This window comes from Delphinus delphis, chromosome 8 (genome assembly GCF_949987515.2).
Source record: "Delphinus delphis chromosome 8, mDelDel1.2, whole genome shotgun sequence".
Taxonomy (NCBI): Eukaryota; Metazoa; Chordata; class Mammalia; order Artiodactyla; family Delphinidae; genus Delphinus; species Delphinus delphis.
The window spans coordinates 96,722,837-96,736,683 of NC_082690.1; the positions used below are offsets into that span (position 1 = coordinate 96,722,837).

Consider the following 13,847-nt stretch of genomic DNA (forward strand, 5'->3'; position numbering starts at 1 on the left):
GGCGGGGGGTCACTCTCACTTTGGCCAGAGCATCCCTGGGAAAAGCAGAGCTTGAGGTCCTGCCCCCCCCGGCCCCTGGCCTGAGCCTCTCGCGCCCACAGGCAGCACTGCAGGTGGGCGGGCACGGCGAGCGGCTGACACAGTGCCGAGAGGTGCTGCTCACCACGTCTAAGGCCATCCCAGTGCAGGTGGATGGTGAGCCCTGCAAGCTCGCAGCCTCATGCATCCGCATCTCCCTGCGCAACCAGGCCACCATGGTGCAGAAGGCCAAGCGGCGGAGCGCCGCCCCCCTGCACAGCGAGTATGCCCCTCCCCAGCCTCGGTTTTCCCATCTGGAAAGGAGGCTCACAGTCCCCCGAGGCAGCTGGGTGGGGCACGTGGCTCGGTGCCTGGCGGGGACGGGAAGCCCAGGAGAGCCCTGGCCGAGTGCTGTGTGGTCGCCCCGCCCGCAGCCAGCAGCCAGTGCCGGAGCAGCTGCGGATCCAGGTGAGCAGGGTCAGCATGCACGACTACGAGGCCTTGCACTATGACAAGGAGCAGCTCAAAGAGGCCTGTGAGTGGCGAACGGGGCTGGGGGCGCCGAGGAGCGCCGGGTCCCCTGAGGGCAGGGCGGTGGGGGGCAGCGCAGCCAGCTGCTGACAGCCACTCTGTCCTCCAGCCGTGCCGTTGGGCACCGTGGTGGTCCCGGGAGACAGCGACCTGGAGCTGTGCCGCGCCCACATCGAGAGGCTCAGGCAGGTGAGGAGCAGGTCTGGGGCCTGCCTGGGCTGCCCCCTCCTGCCCCGGGTTCTGGTCACCCCCAGCCCCGGCCTCTGCTTCTCTCGACAGGAGCCCGAAGGTGCTGGAGCCAAGTCTCCGACGTGCCAGAAACTCTCCCCCAAGTGGTGCTTCCTGGATGGTGAGTGGCCCCGAAGGGCCAGCTCAGGGTGGTCCCGGGCCGTGTCCTGCCCCCTCCCTTGGGGGTCCTAGGTGGGGCGGCAGAAGACCTAGGCCTGGACAAGGGCCCCCTTCCTCAGCCACGTCTCTCCCCACAGCCACCACTGCTAGCCGCTTCTACAGAATCGACAGGGCGCAGGTGAGCACTCGCCGTCCTGCTCCGTCCGCCGCCGGCTCCGGGGCCCCAGTGTCCCCTGTCCTGCTAGGCCACCCTCCACAGCCGGGCACAGCTGTCCTTGCGTCCCATAGTGTCCGCGGTTGGGCCGTGCACAGGGATGGTGCTGACGGGAGAAGGGAGCCCGTGTGCCCGGACAGGGCTCGCTGGGTTGGGGTGGGGTGGGGGCGGCCCTCACGGCACAGCTGTCATCCATCCAGACACGGAAGGAAAGGCACTTCTGGCCAGAGGCCTGGTCACCTGGGTAAACGCTTAGCAGTAGAAAGGGGCTGGCCAGCTGGGGGGCCCGCTGTGTGGAGGTCAGGGTATGGGCTTGGGTGGCAGGAGAGGAGAGGAGAATGGGGGAGGGGACAGGGGACTGGCAGGGCCACTGGCCCGCCTGCCTCCTGTCAGCGTTCCTGCTCACAGCAGAGGCTTCTCCAGGTCTCCTGGCCTGGAAGCCCCTTCACCACCACCCTGGCCACCCTGCAGGGCCCTGACTCTCGGCCCTGACCTCCCCACCCGCAGGAACACCTCAACTACGTGACCGAGATCGCACAGGATGAGATTTATATCCTGGACCCTGAGCTGCTGGGGGCGTCTGCCCGACCCGACCTCCCAACCCCCTCTTCCCCTCTCCCCACCTCGCCCTGCTCACCCAGGCCCCGGTGAGTCCCAGGCCTCAGCCAGTGCCCTGGCTGTAAATCCCACCCGTAAGGCAGCGGCTCCTCAAGCCCTGTCTTCCGCCCCAGCCACTTCCCTGAGTGTCAGACGCACGTCCAGCTGCCTGCGGTCCCCACTGGCCCCTCCCCACTGACCCACAGGCAGCAAACTGAACCCAGCCTGCCAGCCCTCCACCCCACCATCCGCCCGCCGTGTCTGAGCACACCACGGAGCCCCTGGCCTCCTGCTCTCTCCCCCCAGCCTGGAACCTTCTTCCCCAGCACCCACCCTGCAGTCAATGTGCCCTCCCCCGTACCTGGTCACTTCATCCCACGCAGCCTGAGCCTGGTGGTCTCTGACCCCACCAGCGCCCTCCCTGCTCCATCACCACAGTCCAGCCGCACTCGCCTCTGGGTTCTTCAAGGCACAAGTTTGCCCACCTCTGGACTTCTCCTTGCCTCCCCGATCTTCACAGAGCTGCCCCTCCATTCATCTCTCAGCTTGGGTGTTTCCTCCTCAGGGTCTCCCAGGAGCCCCACCTGAAGTTGCTGTTCAATCACACTACCCTGTCTCCTATTCTTTGTAGCACTTCTTGCTGTTTCAAAATACCTTATTTATTTGTTTACTTGTCTCTCTGACTAGAATGTAAGCTCCCTGAGAGCAAGTTCTCCACCCGCCATGTTCACTGCTGTGTTGCCAGTGCCCAGAACATCGCTTGACACATAGGAGGCACTCAATAAACTGTTGAAAGGACAGAGGGCGCCCGGGTTGGGGCTGGGGAGGGCGACAAGCTGGGCCCGTGCTGTAGCCATGTCACCTGTAGCCCTGCCACATCTCATCCTGCTCTGTTTGCAGGTCACTGCCAGGGGATGCTGCACCCCCTACAGGTGAGGCCTCTCCCTGCAGGGCCCCTGTTTCCTCCCTGGTCCTAGGACCGAGGCTCGGTGGGGTGGTGGGGTCGGGTGGGCTGGAGCCCATACGCAGCCTCACAAGAACACAGCTACGTCACAGTCACCATGAGCCCACAGCCCTTGGCATACGTGCCCCAACAGGCCCCCTTCTCTGCACAATAGTACCTCAGACGTATGTTCACACACTGACACATGCCTAGGCGTCCAGCGCCAGAGAGTAACAGGCAGGTGTTCTGTGCAGGTGAAGAGCTGATCGAGGCTGCCAAGAGGAACGATTTCTGTAAGGTACTAGTGCCAGGCTCGGGCTTCTTCCCCTTGGCAGCCCCCTCAGGCCCTGGGGAGTGGGGCCTCTGGGCTGGGCCAAGAGCTGATCTGTTGAGGTGCGGTCATCTGTCGTCGCCTGGGCCTCTGTGGGGCCTCCGTGTGGTTGTTCCCGTCAGCCATGCCCCCCATCCCTGTCCAGCCCACAGTCGGTGTCCCTGCATAGGGGCTTCCTAGCGCATTCTGCCTGTCCCTGGTACTCAGACAGGATCGAGCCTTAGAGGAACCGCAGCCTCCAAGGCTCGGTCGTCAGTGCTCCCGGGGTGTCCAGGGGCGCCTGGGGTGAGAGAAGCCCATCGTGTCTCCCCTGCGCTCCAGAAAGACCCCCAGAGGCCCCTAGGGAGCCTGGGGCCTGTGTGAGTTGGGGGGTGTTTCTGTGGCTGGAAGCAGGGTGGCCCTGAGGAGCCCCAGCCCTGCTCTGCCTCCTGCCCCCAGCTCCAGGAGCTGCACCGAGCCGGGGGCGACCTCATGCACCGGGACGAGCGGGGCCGCACGCTCCTGCACCACGCCGTCAGCACCGGCAGCAAGGAGGTGGTCCGCTACCTGCTGGACCACGGTGAGCTGTGCCACTGGGGCCCCTGGGAGGAGGGAGAGGCTGCTAGGCCTCTCTGACTTCCCCCTCCCCCTTCTCCAGCCCCCACAGAGATCCTTGATGCTGTGGAGGAAAAGTGAGTATGCGGGCAGTGCAGGACCCCAGTTACCCTGGAAACTGTCCCGTCTTTATCGAGCCCCTCCCATTTGGTCCTGTCAGAGCCCATAAACCCTTCCTGGTCACATCTGTCATCCTCTGGGCCACCCCCCCCTTGCCCCAGGACCCTGAACTTCCTGCCCTTTCTAATGGCCTTTGGGAGACAGGAGGGCTCAGAGGACTGGATGGGGTCCACAGCTAGCCCCTGTTCCCCCAGCGGGGAGACCTGTCTGCACCAGGCCGCAGCCCTGGGCCAGCGTACCATCTGCCACTACATCGTGGAGGCCGGGGCCTCTCTCATGAAGACAGACCAGCAGGTGAGCAGACTAGCAGGGCAGGCAGGGGATCCACGCAAGCAAACCTCTCCCAAACTCCAGCCCGGGGAGAGGGGGGTCTGGGGGAGGGCCGCCTCCGGGGATCCAAAGCTGTCCTTCAGCCAGCACGGTCCAGACCCCGAGAACCTGAGACAGCAGGAGTTGGCTGCTCCCGAGGGAAGAGCCCCCGTCTTCTAAGCCTGCTGGGGCCGACAGGTCCCTGAGGTGATGGCAGCCCCCCCTCATCCAGGGCGACACTCCCCGGCAGCGGGCTGAGAGGGCTCAGGACACGGAACTGGCCGCGTACCTGGAGAACCGGCAGCACTACCAGATGATCCAGCGGGAGGACCAGGAGACGGCTGTGTGAGGCCGCTGCGCAGCAGGGCGACGGGCCACCAGAGGACCAGCCCCTCCTCGCCCACCTCACTGCCACATTCCAGGCAGAGGGCCACAGAGGGACCCGGGACCCAGGACCCAGGACCCAGGGAAGGAGCCCTGTGCTGCTCCCTGTGGAGCTGCCCAGACCTAGGGCTGGACTCTGAGGAGCTGGGGGCCAGGGGCTGGGGTGGGGTCTCACCCGGCCCCCTGAGGCCACAGCCTGACCCAGAGGCTCACAGGGGACCAGGAGACTGGACTGGGCTGGGCAGACCATTGGGGGGGCTGGGGGGGCCCTCACCTTCCCTGCAGTGGGTGCCGTGGAGTTGAGGGCCCACAGCCCGGAGGCCCTGTGAGGGAGCCCCCAGGAAGACGCTTCCTAAACCTCCGGGTCCTTGAGGACCCTCACTCTGAGGCTCCTGGGAGCTTGGGCCCCTCTCCCGCCCTGACACCCCCCCCCACCCCCGCCCCCAGGGCTTCTTCCCGAATACACGGAGCCTGCTGCATCTGCCTGCCCGCTGCCCTGCTTAGCACCTACCCGGTGACCCTCCTCCCAAACCCAGTCATTTCACCTCCGACTGTGTGGCCTGGGGGGTGGGGGTGGGGGCTTTCACGGTGACATGTTTACAGCTGGGTGTGACTCAGTAAAGTGGATTTTTTTTCCTTTCCGCTTTTCTTTTTTTGTGGGGGAGGTCTTCCAGAAGCGGTGGAATCTGCTGGGTTATCCTCCGGGTGGGGGACTGGACGCCGTCGACCCAGACCCAGACTCATTTCGAGGGATCCTGGCTCCCGTTTCGGGGTGGGGTCCGAGGGGCTGCCCAGGACCTGACCTCTGCCTGGCTGCCGCGCTGGTCGTGGCCGGGGGAGGAGCTGATTTCCTCCTGCTTCCCGCTTCCCGCGGGGAAGATAACAATGAAAGTGAAAGAGGTGGAGCGGGGGCGAGGCCTGGTTTCTTGGGCCGGGTCGCCCTATGGCCTGGGGCAAACCCCCTCCTCCTGGCCTCAACTGCTTTCGCTGTTTAGGGTATCGGATGAGGTGATCCCCGAGCCTCCAGGCTCAGAAGGGGTGGGCGTTTGCAGCCGCTGCCGGGCCGCGTCTGGAACTTCTCAGACGGCTGCTGTCGGCTCTAAATCTTAACCAAATCCAGGCCTGCGGGCTCCTCCTTCCCCAGCTCCCCCGCCCCCCGCCAACCTGCGCGTGGAGAAAGGCGCAGTGGCCTCCGCGCCCTTCCGACCCGTGCGCTTTTCTGGGGTCCCCCGTCCGAGCCCCATCCCGACACTGAGCAGAGCATCTCACTGCAGACCTGGTGAAGCGACCCGAGGCGGGGGCTGGCGCTCCTTCCCCAGCATCTAAGGGGCGCTGAGAGTCGAGCGGGCCCTGGGAGGCGGAGCGGGGCCTCGACGGGGTTAATCACTGCACCCGGGGCTCGACGGACAGAGCCGCACACAGGCTCGAACGCGGGCCCCGCGCCGGGACCTGTGACACACCCGGGACTCCGCGCTCCCTCCTGGTCTCCACCTAAAGCTCCGTGGCCATGAAGGGAAGCTGGCGTCCAGAGGGGAAAGGGGACGGCCCCGAGGAGGGGGCAGAGGGCGGGGACGGCAAACAGGGGCCCGGGCCGAGGGAGCGCGAGATTGGGGACCGGGGACAGGGCGTGCCGGGACAGGACGGAGACCCGGGGCTGGGGATGGGGACGCCAGGAGAGCCCGGCGTCTGAAAGCGGAGGGCACCGGCCGGGTAAGACGAGGCAAGGCGAGGGTGTGGGGCCGAGCGGCGGGAAGAGGGGGTAGAGGCGCGGGGGGCTCGGGGAGGGAGCGGAGGCGGGGACGCCGGGGTCGGGGGGCGGCGCGGGTTTGAGGGGAGGGGGCGGGGCAGGTCCTTCGTCGGTGGGGGGGAGGGGGCGGGGGCCCATGTGACCGGCTCAGACCGGTTCTGGAGACAAAAGGGGCCGCGGCGGCCGGAGCGGGACGGGCCCGGCGCGGGAGGGAGCGAAGCAGCGCGGGCAGCGAGCGAGTGAGCGTGCGGGGCCCCGGAGGGCGCGCGGCGGCTTCGGCCCCTCGGCTGCTGCCGATGTGGGGGCTGGAGGCGGGGTGGGGGTCTGAGCTGAGTCCCGGGCTCCAGGCGGCCCCTGGGGCGACTCCTCCCGCTGTGCGCCCCGGCTGGCGGGGAGGGGCCAGCCCCCCAAGTCCGCCGCCACCGCAGTAGCAGCCCGACCCTTTGGGCCTGGAAGCTGGGGAAAGGGGGTGGGAGGTTCACGCCTGCGGCCCCCAGTGAGGACTCTGACCCGTGCTCTACCCCCAGGATGCAGCGCCGAGGCTTCCTCCTCCTCGCCCTCCTCGCCCTGCTGGCGCTCACCTCCGCGGTGGCCAAAAAGAAAGGTGATATGGAGGGTGGGGGGTTTAAGGAGGGCTGGAGCCGGGCAGGTGAGGCCGGCAGCCTCGGTTCCGAGGCCGGGACTCCAGGAAGGGGTCTCCGAGTGAGTCTCTCCTGGCCCGGGTCCTGAGCTCTGTTCCCCATGCGTTGTAGACAAAGTGAAGAAGGGAGGCCCGGGGAGCGAGTGCGCGGAGTGGATCTGGGGGCCCTGCACCCCCAGCAGCAAGGACTGCGGCGTGGGTTTCCGCGAGGGCACCTGCGGGGCCCAGACGCAACGCATCCGGTGCCGGGTCCCCTGTAACTGGAAGAAGGAGTTTGGAGGTGAGGTGGGGCGCAGGCGGAGGGTAGGCAGGGGGCCCAGCCTCACGGGGACCTGAGCAGACCCGTGGAGGGGGCCACAGGCCACCCAGCTCTGACCCGGGCACTCTCCCGCCAGCCGACTGCAAGTACAAGTTTGAGAGCTGGGGGGCATGTGATGGGGTCACAGGCACCAAAGCCCGCCAAGGCACCCTGAAGAAGGCGCGGTACAATGCCCAGTGCCAGGAGACCATCCGTGTGACCAAGCCCTGCACCCCCAAGACCAAAGCCAAGGCCAAAGGTTAGCAGAGGGGCCAGGGGTGGGGTCATCACAGGTGGCTGCCCCTACCTGTGAAGGGAGTGGGTAAAGCCTGAAGTTTTGGATCCCGGCCAGTGAATTTTTGACGTGTCTGTACCGGGTTTCCCTGTAGGTAGAGACACCTTAGGTGGGCGGTACTGAGGGCCCCCGCAGAGGGTGCTCGGGAGGTTGAAATCCTGGCTCAAGTAAGGACAAAGTCAGCTGTTCTGTTGGAGCCTTTGGCTTGGGATTCAGGGAAATCGTACAGGGACAGCTTGGCTTTGTCATCTCTCCAGCAGGTGGGGGCAGTTTCTATATGGGAAGGACTTCACAGTCCTTACTTCCTCTTTCCCTTAGCTTCATTCCTGACTCACAGCAGCCCTGGAGGCCAACAGGGCAGAGTGGAATCTGCCCACTTGTCAGGTGAGGGGACTGAGGCTGTTGTCCAGGGCTGCTGGGACCAGGACTGAGACCGGGAACTTGAAGGTTTTCTGATCCCCAAAGTCTAAGCTGGGGGGAGTGAGGAATGTCCAGCATCATAATGGCTGTCCTGTCCCACGGGCTTCCAGGCTAGCTGATAGAGAACCACCAGGGGGCAGAATTTTCTCTTCTCTAATGTCTGTGTCGGGGGGAAGGGGGTCTCCAGTGGGTCACCCAAACCCTGCTAATGCGGTCTTTCTTTCTTGTTTTACAGCCAAGAAAGGGAAGGGAAAGGACTAGCGGCCAGGCCTGGATGCCAAGGAGCCCCTGGCTTTACTCGGAGGCCTGGCCCACGCCCTCCCTCTCCTGGCCCAGGATATAACCCACCAGTGCCTTTTGCCTACTCATTAGCTTTATCAATCATGCCCTGCTTCTTCCCTTCCACTTGCCCACACCCACCCCAAGTGCCCAAAGTGGGGAGGGACAAGGGATTCTAGGCAGCTTGAGCCTTACCCAAAGGGATTTGATTCCCCTGTACCCACTTTTCTTCTTCCCCCAATGATGCCATTACTAAGAAAGAAATAAATGTCTTTTTTTTTTTCCCCAATAAAAGCTTTCTTTTAATATATAAAAGCCCCTTCCCAGGAAGTTTGCTGTGGTGATTTGTTGGAGGTGGGAGAATGGAGGAAAGAGAGGGCTGGAGGGAACGGTGGCTTTCAGGGGGTTGAAGACTTGGCGGTGAGTGCCCCCCAGAGCTCATGGAGAAAAAACGGTTATGAAAATTTCTTCCAGGGCCCCCTACTGACCCCTGGAAGGGTGCCCCCCATCAAGTCCCCTGAGCCTCTCAGTCCTGTTTCTCCAGGGGCCAGGGCTGGGGGAGGGAACCCAGGAGACTCACTAGAACGGATTCCCCCCATCTCAGTTTCCCCCAGGTAAAGGTCTTTTGGTCCAGCCCACTGCCAATCCAGAAGGTTCTATCAGTTGGGAGAGGAGAGATGGGGGTCGCTTGCCTGCCTCACCAGCCCTGCTCCAACTGTCACTGAAGCCTGTGTGTGGGTCAAGTCCACCCCCGTTTTCTCCCTGGTGACCCACCAGGGTGTCCCTCGTGCTGCAGAGGCCAGCCGTGAATACCACTCACCGCAGTCCCACCTTCACTGTGTGTGACCTGAGCCAAGCCCTCTCCTTGGGGAGGGAGGGCAACTCTTCAGAATGACAGGGGCCACTCAGCTCAGCCTGGGGAGGTAGGTGGCCAGGCCCCAGTTTCTGAGTGAACCCCTGATCTCCCTGCTAGCCCATCCTGAACGTGGCCAGGGTAGTGCCGTAGGGGGTGCTCCGAGCCCCCTCTGCCTGGCCTCCAGCCAGCTCACCCACTGACCCGCCCACCCAACCAGAGCCCTGCTGAGTAGCTGCAGCAAGGGGAGACTTCTGCCCCTGGACAGAGATATAGGAAGAGGAGGCTGAGCCTACATGCGGGGTACAGGGGGGCAGAAAGCACCGATTACAGCAGGATGGGGGACCCTTCCCTCCCTGAGCCTCCTTTCCCAAGCATTGGCCCCTTTGCTCCTCCCAGAGGGGTGCTGGGCTCTCCTCCCCTCCAGATGTCCGTTCTTTCAGCCACGCTGGCTGGTCACAGTGGGGCAGGTGCCCACATAGGCCAGTGCTCCCCAGCTCCCTGAGGCAGGACAAGAGCGATGGGTCAGACTGTCCAGTTTGGTCACTTCCTGGGGCTGGTCCTCTTCGGCCTGAGCAGAGACCTGGTCTCTGAATCCAGCCGGAGCCTCTTCCTGAGGCTCACGGGGTCTCGGGAACGTCAGTTCTCTTCGGCAAATGTGAACACTGAGAAGCGCCTCCGCATCTCTCCCTGGCAGCAGCTGACACGTGGTCCCCAGCGCACACCAGCACCTCCAGTGGCACCCCTACCTGCCTACCTGGCAGTGCCGATGTTCCGATACTGGCATAGCAGCAGGTGTCTGAAAGTCTTTTTAAAGGTGGCATTGCAGAGGGCATAGCAGGCCGGGTTGATGGTGCTGTTGACGTAGCAGAGCCAGTAGCCAATGGACCACACCGTGTCAGGGATGCAGCTCTGGCAGAAGGTGTTCACCAGGACCATGACATTGTAGGGCGTCCAGGTGAGGATGAAGGCTAGCAGAATGGCAAAGATGGTCCGAGTCACCTTGCGCTCCCGGGCTGCCATCTGCCGCTTCTTGCGCACCTGGTTGCGGGCGATGCTGGCAAACTTGCGGGCCACATTGGCCGCCGGACGCATGCCAGCCGGCGTGGCAGGCACAATCTCGATGGCTGTCACACACTCGTTGCCTGTCTGCTTCGTCACAATCTGGATCTTGGACCATTTGGAGGCCGGATTGAGGGTCCGTGGCTGCAGGGGATGTGCAGGTGTGGCGGGCGTGGTGGCCTCTGTGGTTGACAGCTCTGTGGGTGGTCGTTCCTTGGTGTTCTGGGTGGCGCTGCCCGAGCTGGACTCATTGGAGGTGTCCTTGTCAGTCACTGGGCGTGGCGGCGGGGGGAGGACCGGTGGAGGGGCCTCCTCTAGCTTCCCGTTGCGCAGCTCCCCCCGAGAAGCTTCTCCTGGGGGCGGTTTCTTGACACTCTGCTTCATCAGGGGGCTCTTGAGGAAGGCCAGGGTCTTGGCCTTCTTCTCCTTAGGGCCTTCGGGTCGGTGCTTGTGAACTCGGCTGCGACTGGCCAGGGAGATGTGGATGTAGAGCACCGTCATGATGACCACAGGCAGGTAGAAGGCAGCGATGGCCGTGCCGAAGGTCACCGCCGGGTTGGACAAAAACTGGATGAAGCACTGGTTGTCTGGCACCGTCCGCTTGCCCACCACAAACTGCCAGAACAAGATGGCAGGCGCCCAGAGCACGAAGGACAGGACCCAGGCAGCGGCGATCATGAGGCCTGCCATCTTGGTGGTTCGCCGCGCGGGGTAGGTGAGGGGCTTGGTGACGCAGAAGTACCGGTCAAAGCTGATGATGAGCAGGTTCATGACAGAGGCATTGCTCACCACATAGTCCAGGGCCAGCCACAGGTCACACACCACGGCACCCAGAGGCCAGTAGCCCTTGATGATGTACACGGTGTAGAGGTTCATGGAGAAAGCGCCTATGATGAGATCAGCACATGCCAGGCTGAAGAGGAAGTAGTTGTTGACCGTCTGCAGTTGCCTGTTGACCTTGATGGAGAGCATCACCAGGATGTTGCCCACGACAGTCACGAGGCTCAGTGAGCCTGTCACCGTGGCAATGAACACCATCTCCACTGTCTCATAGCGGTTATGGGTTGACGTGACCAGGCGCACAGACTGGTTGCCCAAGCTGCCATTGACCGGTGTGAAGTTCGCCATTTTGGTTAGCAGCAGTGGGCGGGCAGTGTCTGGAGGAGGAAGGAGAGAGGAGAGGGGTGAATGGTTGAAGTGGACTAGAGGGGTGAGGTGGGGTACACTGGAGTCAAGGCGACAGAGGAGCATCACCATCCTGCAGAACTCCATCCTTAGAGAACTCTGTCCCATCACTTCCTCCTGTATTCGGTCATTCGTCCTTTATTGAGTGCCTACTCTTGTACAAGCACTGTTGTATGCGCTGGGGTTATGCTGGGGTTACAGAGTGAAGGAGACACACGCAGGCCCCACTCTCACGGAGCTTACAACCCTAGCAGGGGAGACATACAAGCATGTGAGCCACAAAAAAGTGCTGGAAAGAAAACAAGGGCAGGTGATGGTGAGTGAGTCAGAGGGGTGACCAGCGAAGGCCTCTCCGAGGAGGTGAGCTGGATGAGGAGGAGGAGGCAGCCACAAGAAGAGCTGCAGAGAGTGGCCTAGTCAAGGGCGATGGCAAGAGCAAAGGCCCTGAGGCATGTGTGAGGCATGGACAGAAGGCCAGTGTGGGTGGAGGGGTGGGGCGAAGAGAGGTCCCAGATATCAGTATGTGGCTCTGGTCAGAGGTATTCATTCATTTACCCATTTGGTCATTTCTTAACCAAACATTCCCGGGGACCTGCCCTCCAATCCCTACAGAAGGCACTAGGGACAAAGGAAAGAATATATACTACCAGCTAACATTTATTGTCTACTCAGTGCCGGGCATTTTCTACACTTTTTATAAGTATTCATTCATTTCATCCTCATAACAAACCTATGAAGTAGATACCGTGTTTTTTTTTTTTTTTTTTTTGGTGGGGGGCGGGGGTGGCATGTGGCTCGGCACGCAGGATCTTACTTCCCCAACCAGGGAATGAACCCAAGCCCCCTGCAGTGGAAGCACAGAGTCTTAACCACTGGACCGCCAGGAAAGTCCCAGATACTGTTATTTTTTACTAACAGATGAGGAAAATAAGGCACGGAGATGTTAAATAAACTGCCCGAGGTTCCACAGCTCCTTGATCTCATGTTGCTGTCCCAGAGCTAAGGGTTCTGGTAGAGGGAGGCCCAAAGAGCCACAAGAGCCAGTGATCCCACCTTGGGGAAATCTTCCCAGAGGACCAGAAGAGGTGACATGGAACTAGGAATCCAAGAAGGAGGAGGAGGAAGTGCCACTGTGGCATCCCCTCCCGGAGCCCTCCTCCGTCCCCAGGGCGTGGGGATGCAGTGCAAGGGTAGCTGGGGTCTGTCAGCAGCCAGGGGCTAAGACCTGTGAAGAATCAGAAGCCTAAAGGGCCCATCAGCTGAGGAAAGACACACACGGCTTCCCAGGGGCCAGTGCCCTCCCCAAGGCCTGACAGGGAACCCAAAGGGTGAGCGAGTGTACCAGAGGGAAGAGAGGGGCTGCAGCAGGGGAGCCTGTGGCCAGCCCCTGAGGGTACCCCTCGGCCCACCGGTACACACCACGGCGCCCCAGCTGGGGTCCTCCAAGCACGAGGCTCCTCCCCAGAGCCTCGTCACGTCTCCTCCCCCTCTTCCTCTCCCCTGCGTGTGAGGGAGGCCCACGCCCAGGGCACTGTGCCAGGGCAGCCGCTCAGCCCAGCCTCCTTCACACCCGCCAACACACGCACCATTACACACGCACACGGGCCCATCACAGCCATGCCAGCCCCACAGCTCCCTGTCGTATATGCAGTTCTGTGCGTCTGTGTGAGAGAAGCAGAGGAGAGACAGTGGGGTGTGGAGGAAGGAGCATGCGCCCCACAGCCCAGGCTCCACGGCCAGCGGGCTCTTAGCCATGTGGCCTTGCACAAGCCACCTCACCTTCCTGCTCCTCTCTTTCTCATCTGCAAAACAGAGAGGATGCCTGTCCCAGGGCGGCCTCCCTCCCCGGCAGCAGTGGGGGTCAGCAACTCAACTCCATCTCCAGCATTAACGTGCACTGGACGCTGGAGCCAGGTGCCAGGGTGACGCCCCCTCTCCAAGCCTGGCTTCAGTCCCCTTAAGTCACCATCACAGATGCAGATGCAGACCCAGCCTCCTGGCCTGGTAGTTTCAGTTCTCATGCCCAAATCCTTGGTTCACAGGAGAGGCTCACAGAGGGGTGGTACCACCCCCAAGGTCACAGAGGAATCAAGGGCAAAGACCAGATACTGCCCTCTCCTGGGGGGCGGGGGGGTCTCTGACAGCCCTTTTCAGTGCTGAGAGACTCCAGAATGGAACCTCAGGCACCACCCTCTGAGGAGGGGCGGGAGGGCAGAGGCACCCAGCGTGGAGAGGCTGTCCTTCCTAGGCACCTGCCCGTAGGCACAGGGTGGGCAGGAGTGACCTGTCAGCCAGCCCCAAGGAAATCCTCGTTCTAGCCTCCCAGGTTCAGGACACAGGCCAGTGAGATCAGAATGGGGCTCGAGGTACCAAATAGGAAAAACATAATCGCTCTTGTTTATTGAGTGTTAATTATGAGTCAGGAATCCCTCTGAGCTTTTTATACAGATTATCGGGTTTAATTCCTACAGCAGCCTGAAAAGGCAGGTGCTGTAAGTATGCTCATCTTACTGAAGTAAGTATCTTCTTACAGATGAGGATAATGTTAATTAACTTGCCTAAAGTCACCCAATGTGTAAGCAGGGGCGGGGGCAGGATTAGAACCCAGGAGCCACCTTCTTAACTGCAAGGTGCTACTGCCTCTAGAGTTGATTTCCCGCCTCTGCTCTCCCCTCCTCA

At 62.3% G+C, this 13,847-nt stretch overlaps 3 protein-coding genes across 13 annotated transcripts in view; 2 read left to right on the forward strand and 1 right to left on the reverse strand.

Moving 5' to 3' along the window:
* The window catches only part of DGKZ (diacylglycerol kinase zeta), a 42,262-nt gene extending 36,898 nt beyond the window's left edge, over positions 1–5,364 (forward strand). For 3 of the 9 annotated variants that reach the window (XM_060018778.1, XM_060018776.1, XM_060018777.1), the window contains exons 20-31: positions 102–301; positions 453–553; positions 659–738; positions 829–898; positions 1,035–1,075; positions 1,619–1,758; positions 2,609–2,640; positions 2,906–2,949; positions 3,421–3,541; positions 3,620–3,653; positions 3,891–3,990; positions 4,238–5,273. In XM_060018778.1, coding sequence (XP_059874761.1) covers positions 102–301; positions 453–553; positions 659–738; positions 829–898; positions 1,035–1,075; positions 1,619–1,758; positions 2,609–2,640; positions 2,906–2,949; positions 3,421–3,541; positions 3,620–3,653; positions 3,891–3,990; positions 4,238–4,354 — 1,080 coding nt within the window. In that variant the 3' untranslated portion in view covers positions 4,355–5,273. Of the gene's footprint in view, positions 1–101; positions 302–452; positions 554–658; positions 739–828; positions 899–1,034; positions 1,076–1,618; positions 1,759–2,608; positions 2,641–2,905; positions 2,950–3,420; positions 3,542–3,619; positions 3,654–3,890; positions 3,991–4,237 lie in introns of all 9 variants that reach the window. The other 6 variants (XM_060018772.1, XM_060018770.2, XM_060018771.1 and 3 more) reach the window with 3 other exon arrangements.
* A 626-nt stretch (positions 5,365–5,990) lies between these two features.
* Positions 5,991–8,330, forward strand: MDK (midkine). 3 transcript variants are annotated; one of them, XM_060017395.1, is made up of 6 exons: positions 5,991–6,099; positions 6,664–6,740; positions 6,889–7,056; positions 7,172–7,333; positions 7,688–7,753; positions 8,025–8,330. In XM_060017395.1, exons 2-6 carry the CDS (start codon positions 6,665–6,667, stop codon positions 8,048–8,050), a joined length of 498 nt encoding a protein of 165 aa, XP_059873378.1. In that variant the 5' UTR covers positions 5,991–6,099; position 6,664; the 3' UTR covers positions 8,051–8,330. The 3 variants fall into 3 exon arrangements, with proteins under 3 accessions (XP_059873378.1, XP_059873377.1, XP_059873379.1); XM_060017394.1 differs by lacking the exon at positions 5,991–6,099 and adding an exon at positions 6,313–6,375; XM_060017396.1 differs by lacking the exons at positions 5,991–6,099; positions 7,688–7,753 and adding an exon at positions 6,313–6,375 and having other exon boundaries at positions 8,025–8,326.
* A 1,333-nt stretch (positions 8,331–9,663) lies between these two features.
* CHRM4 (cholinergic receptor muscarinic 4) lies at positions 9,664–11,111 on the reverse strand. Its single transcript, XM_060017393.1, has one exon. The coding sequence runs from the start codon at positions 11,109–11,111 to the stop codon at positions 9,675–9,677; it is 1,437 nt and encodes a 478-aa protein (XP_059873376.1). The 3' UTR covers positions 9,664–9,674.
* Between the last annotated feature and the right edge of the window lie 2,736 nt (positions 11,112–13,847).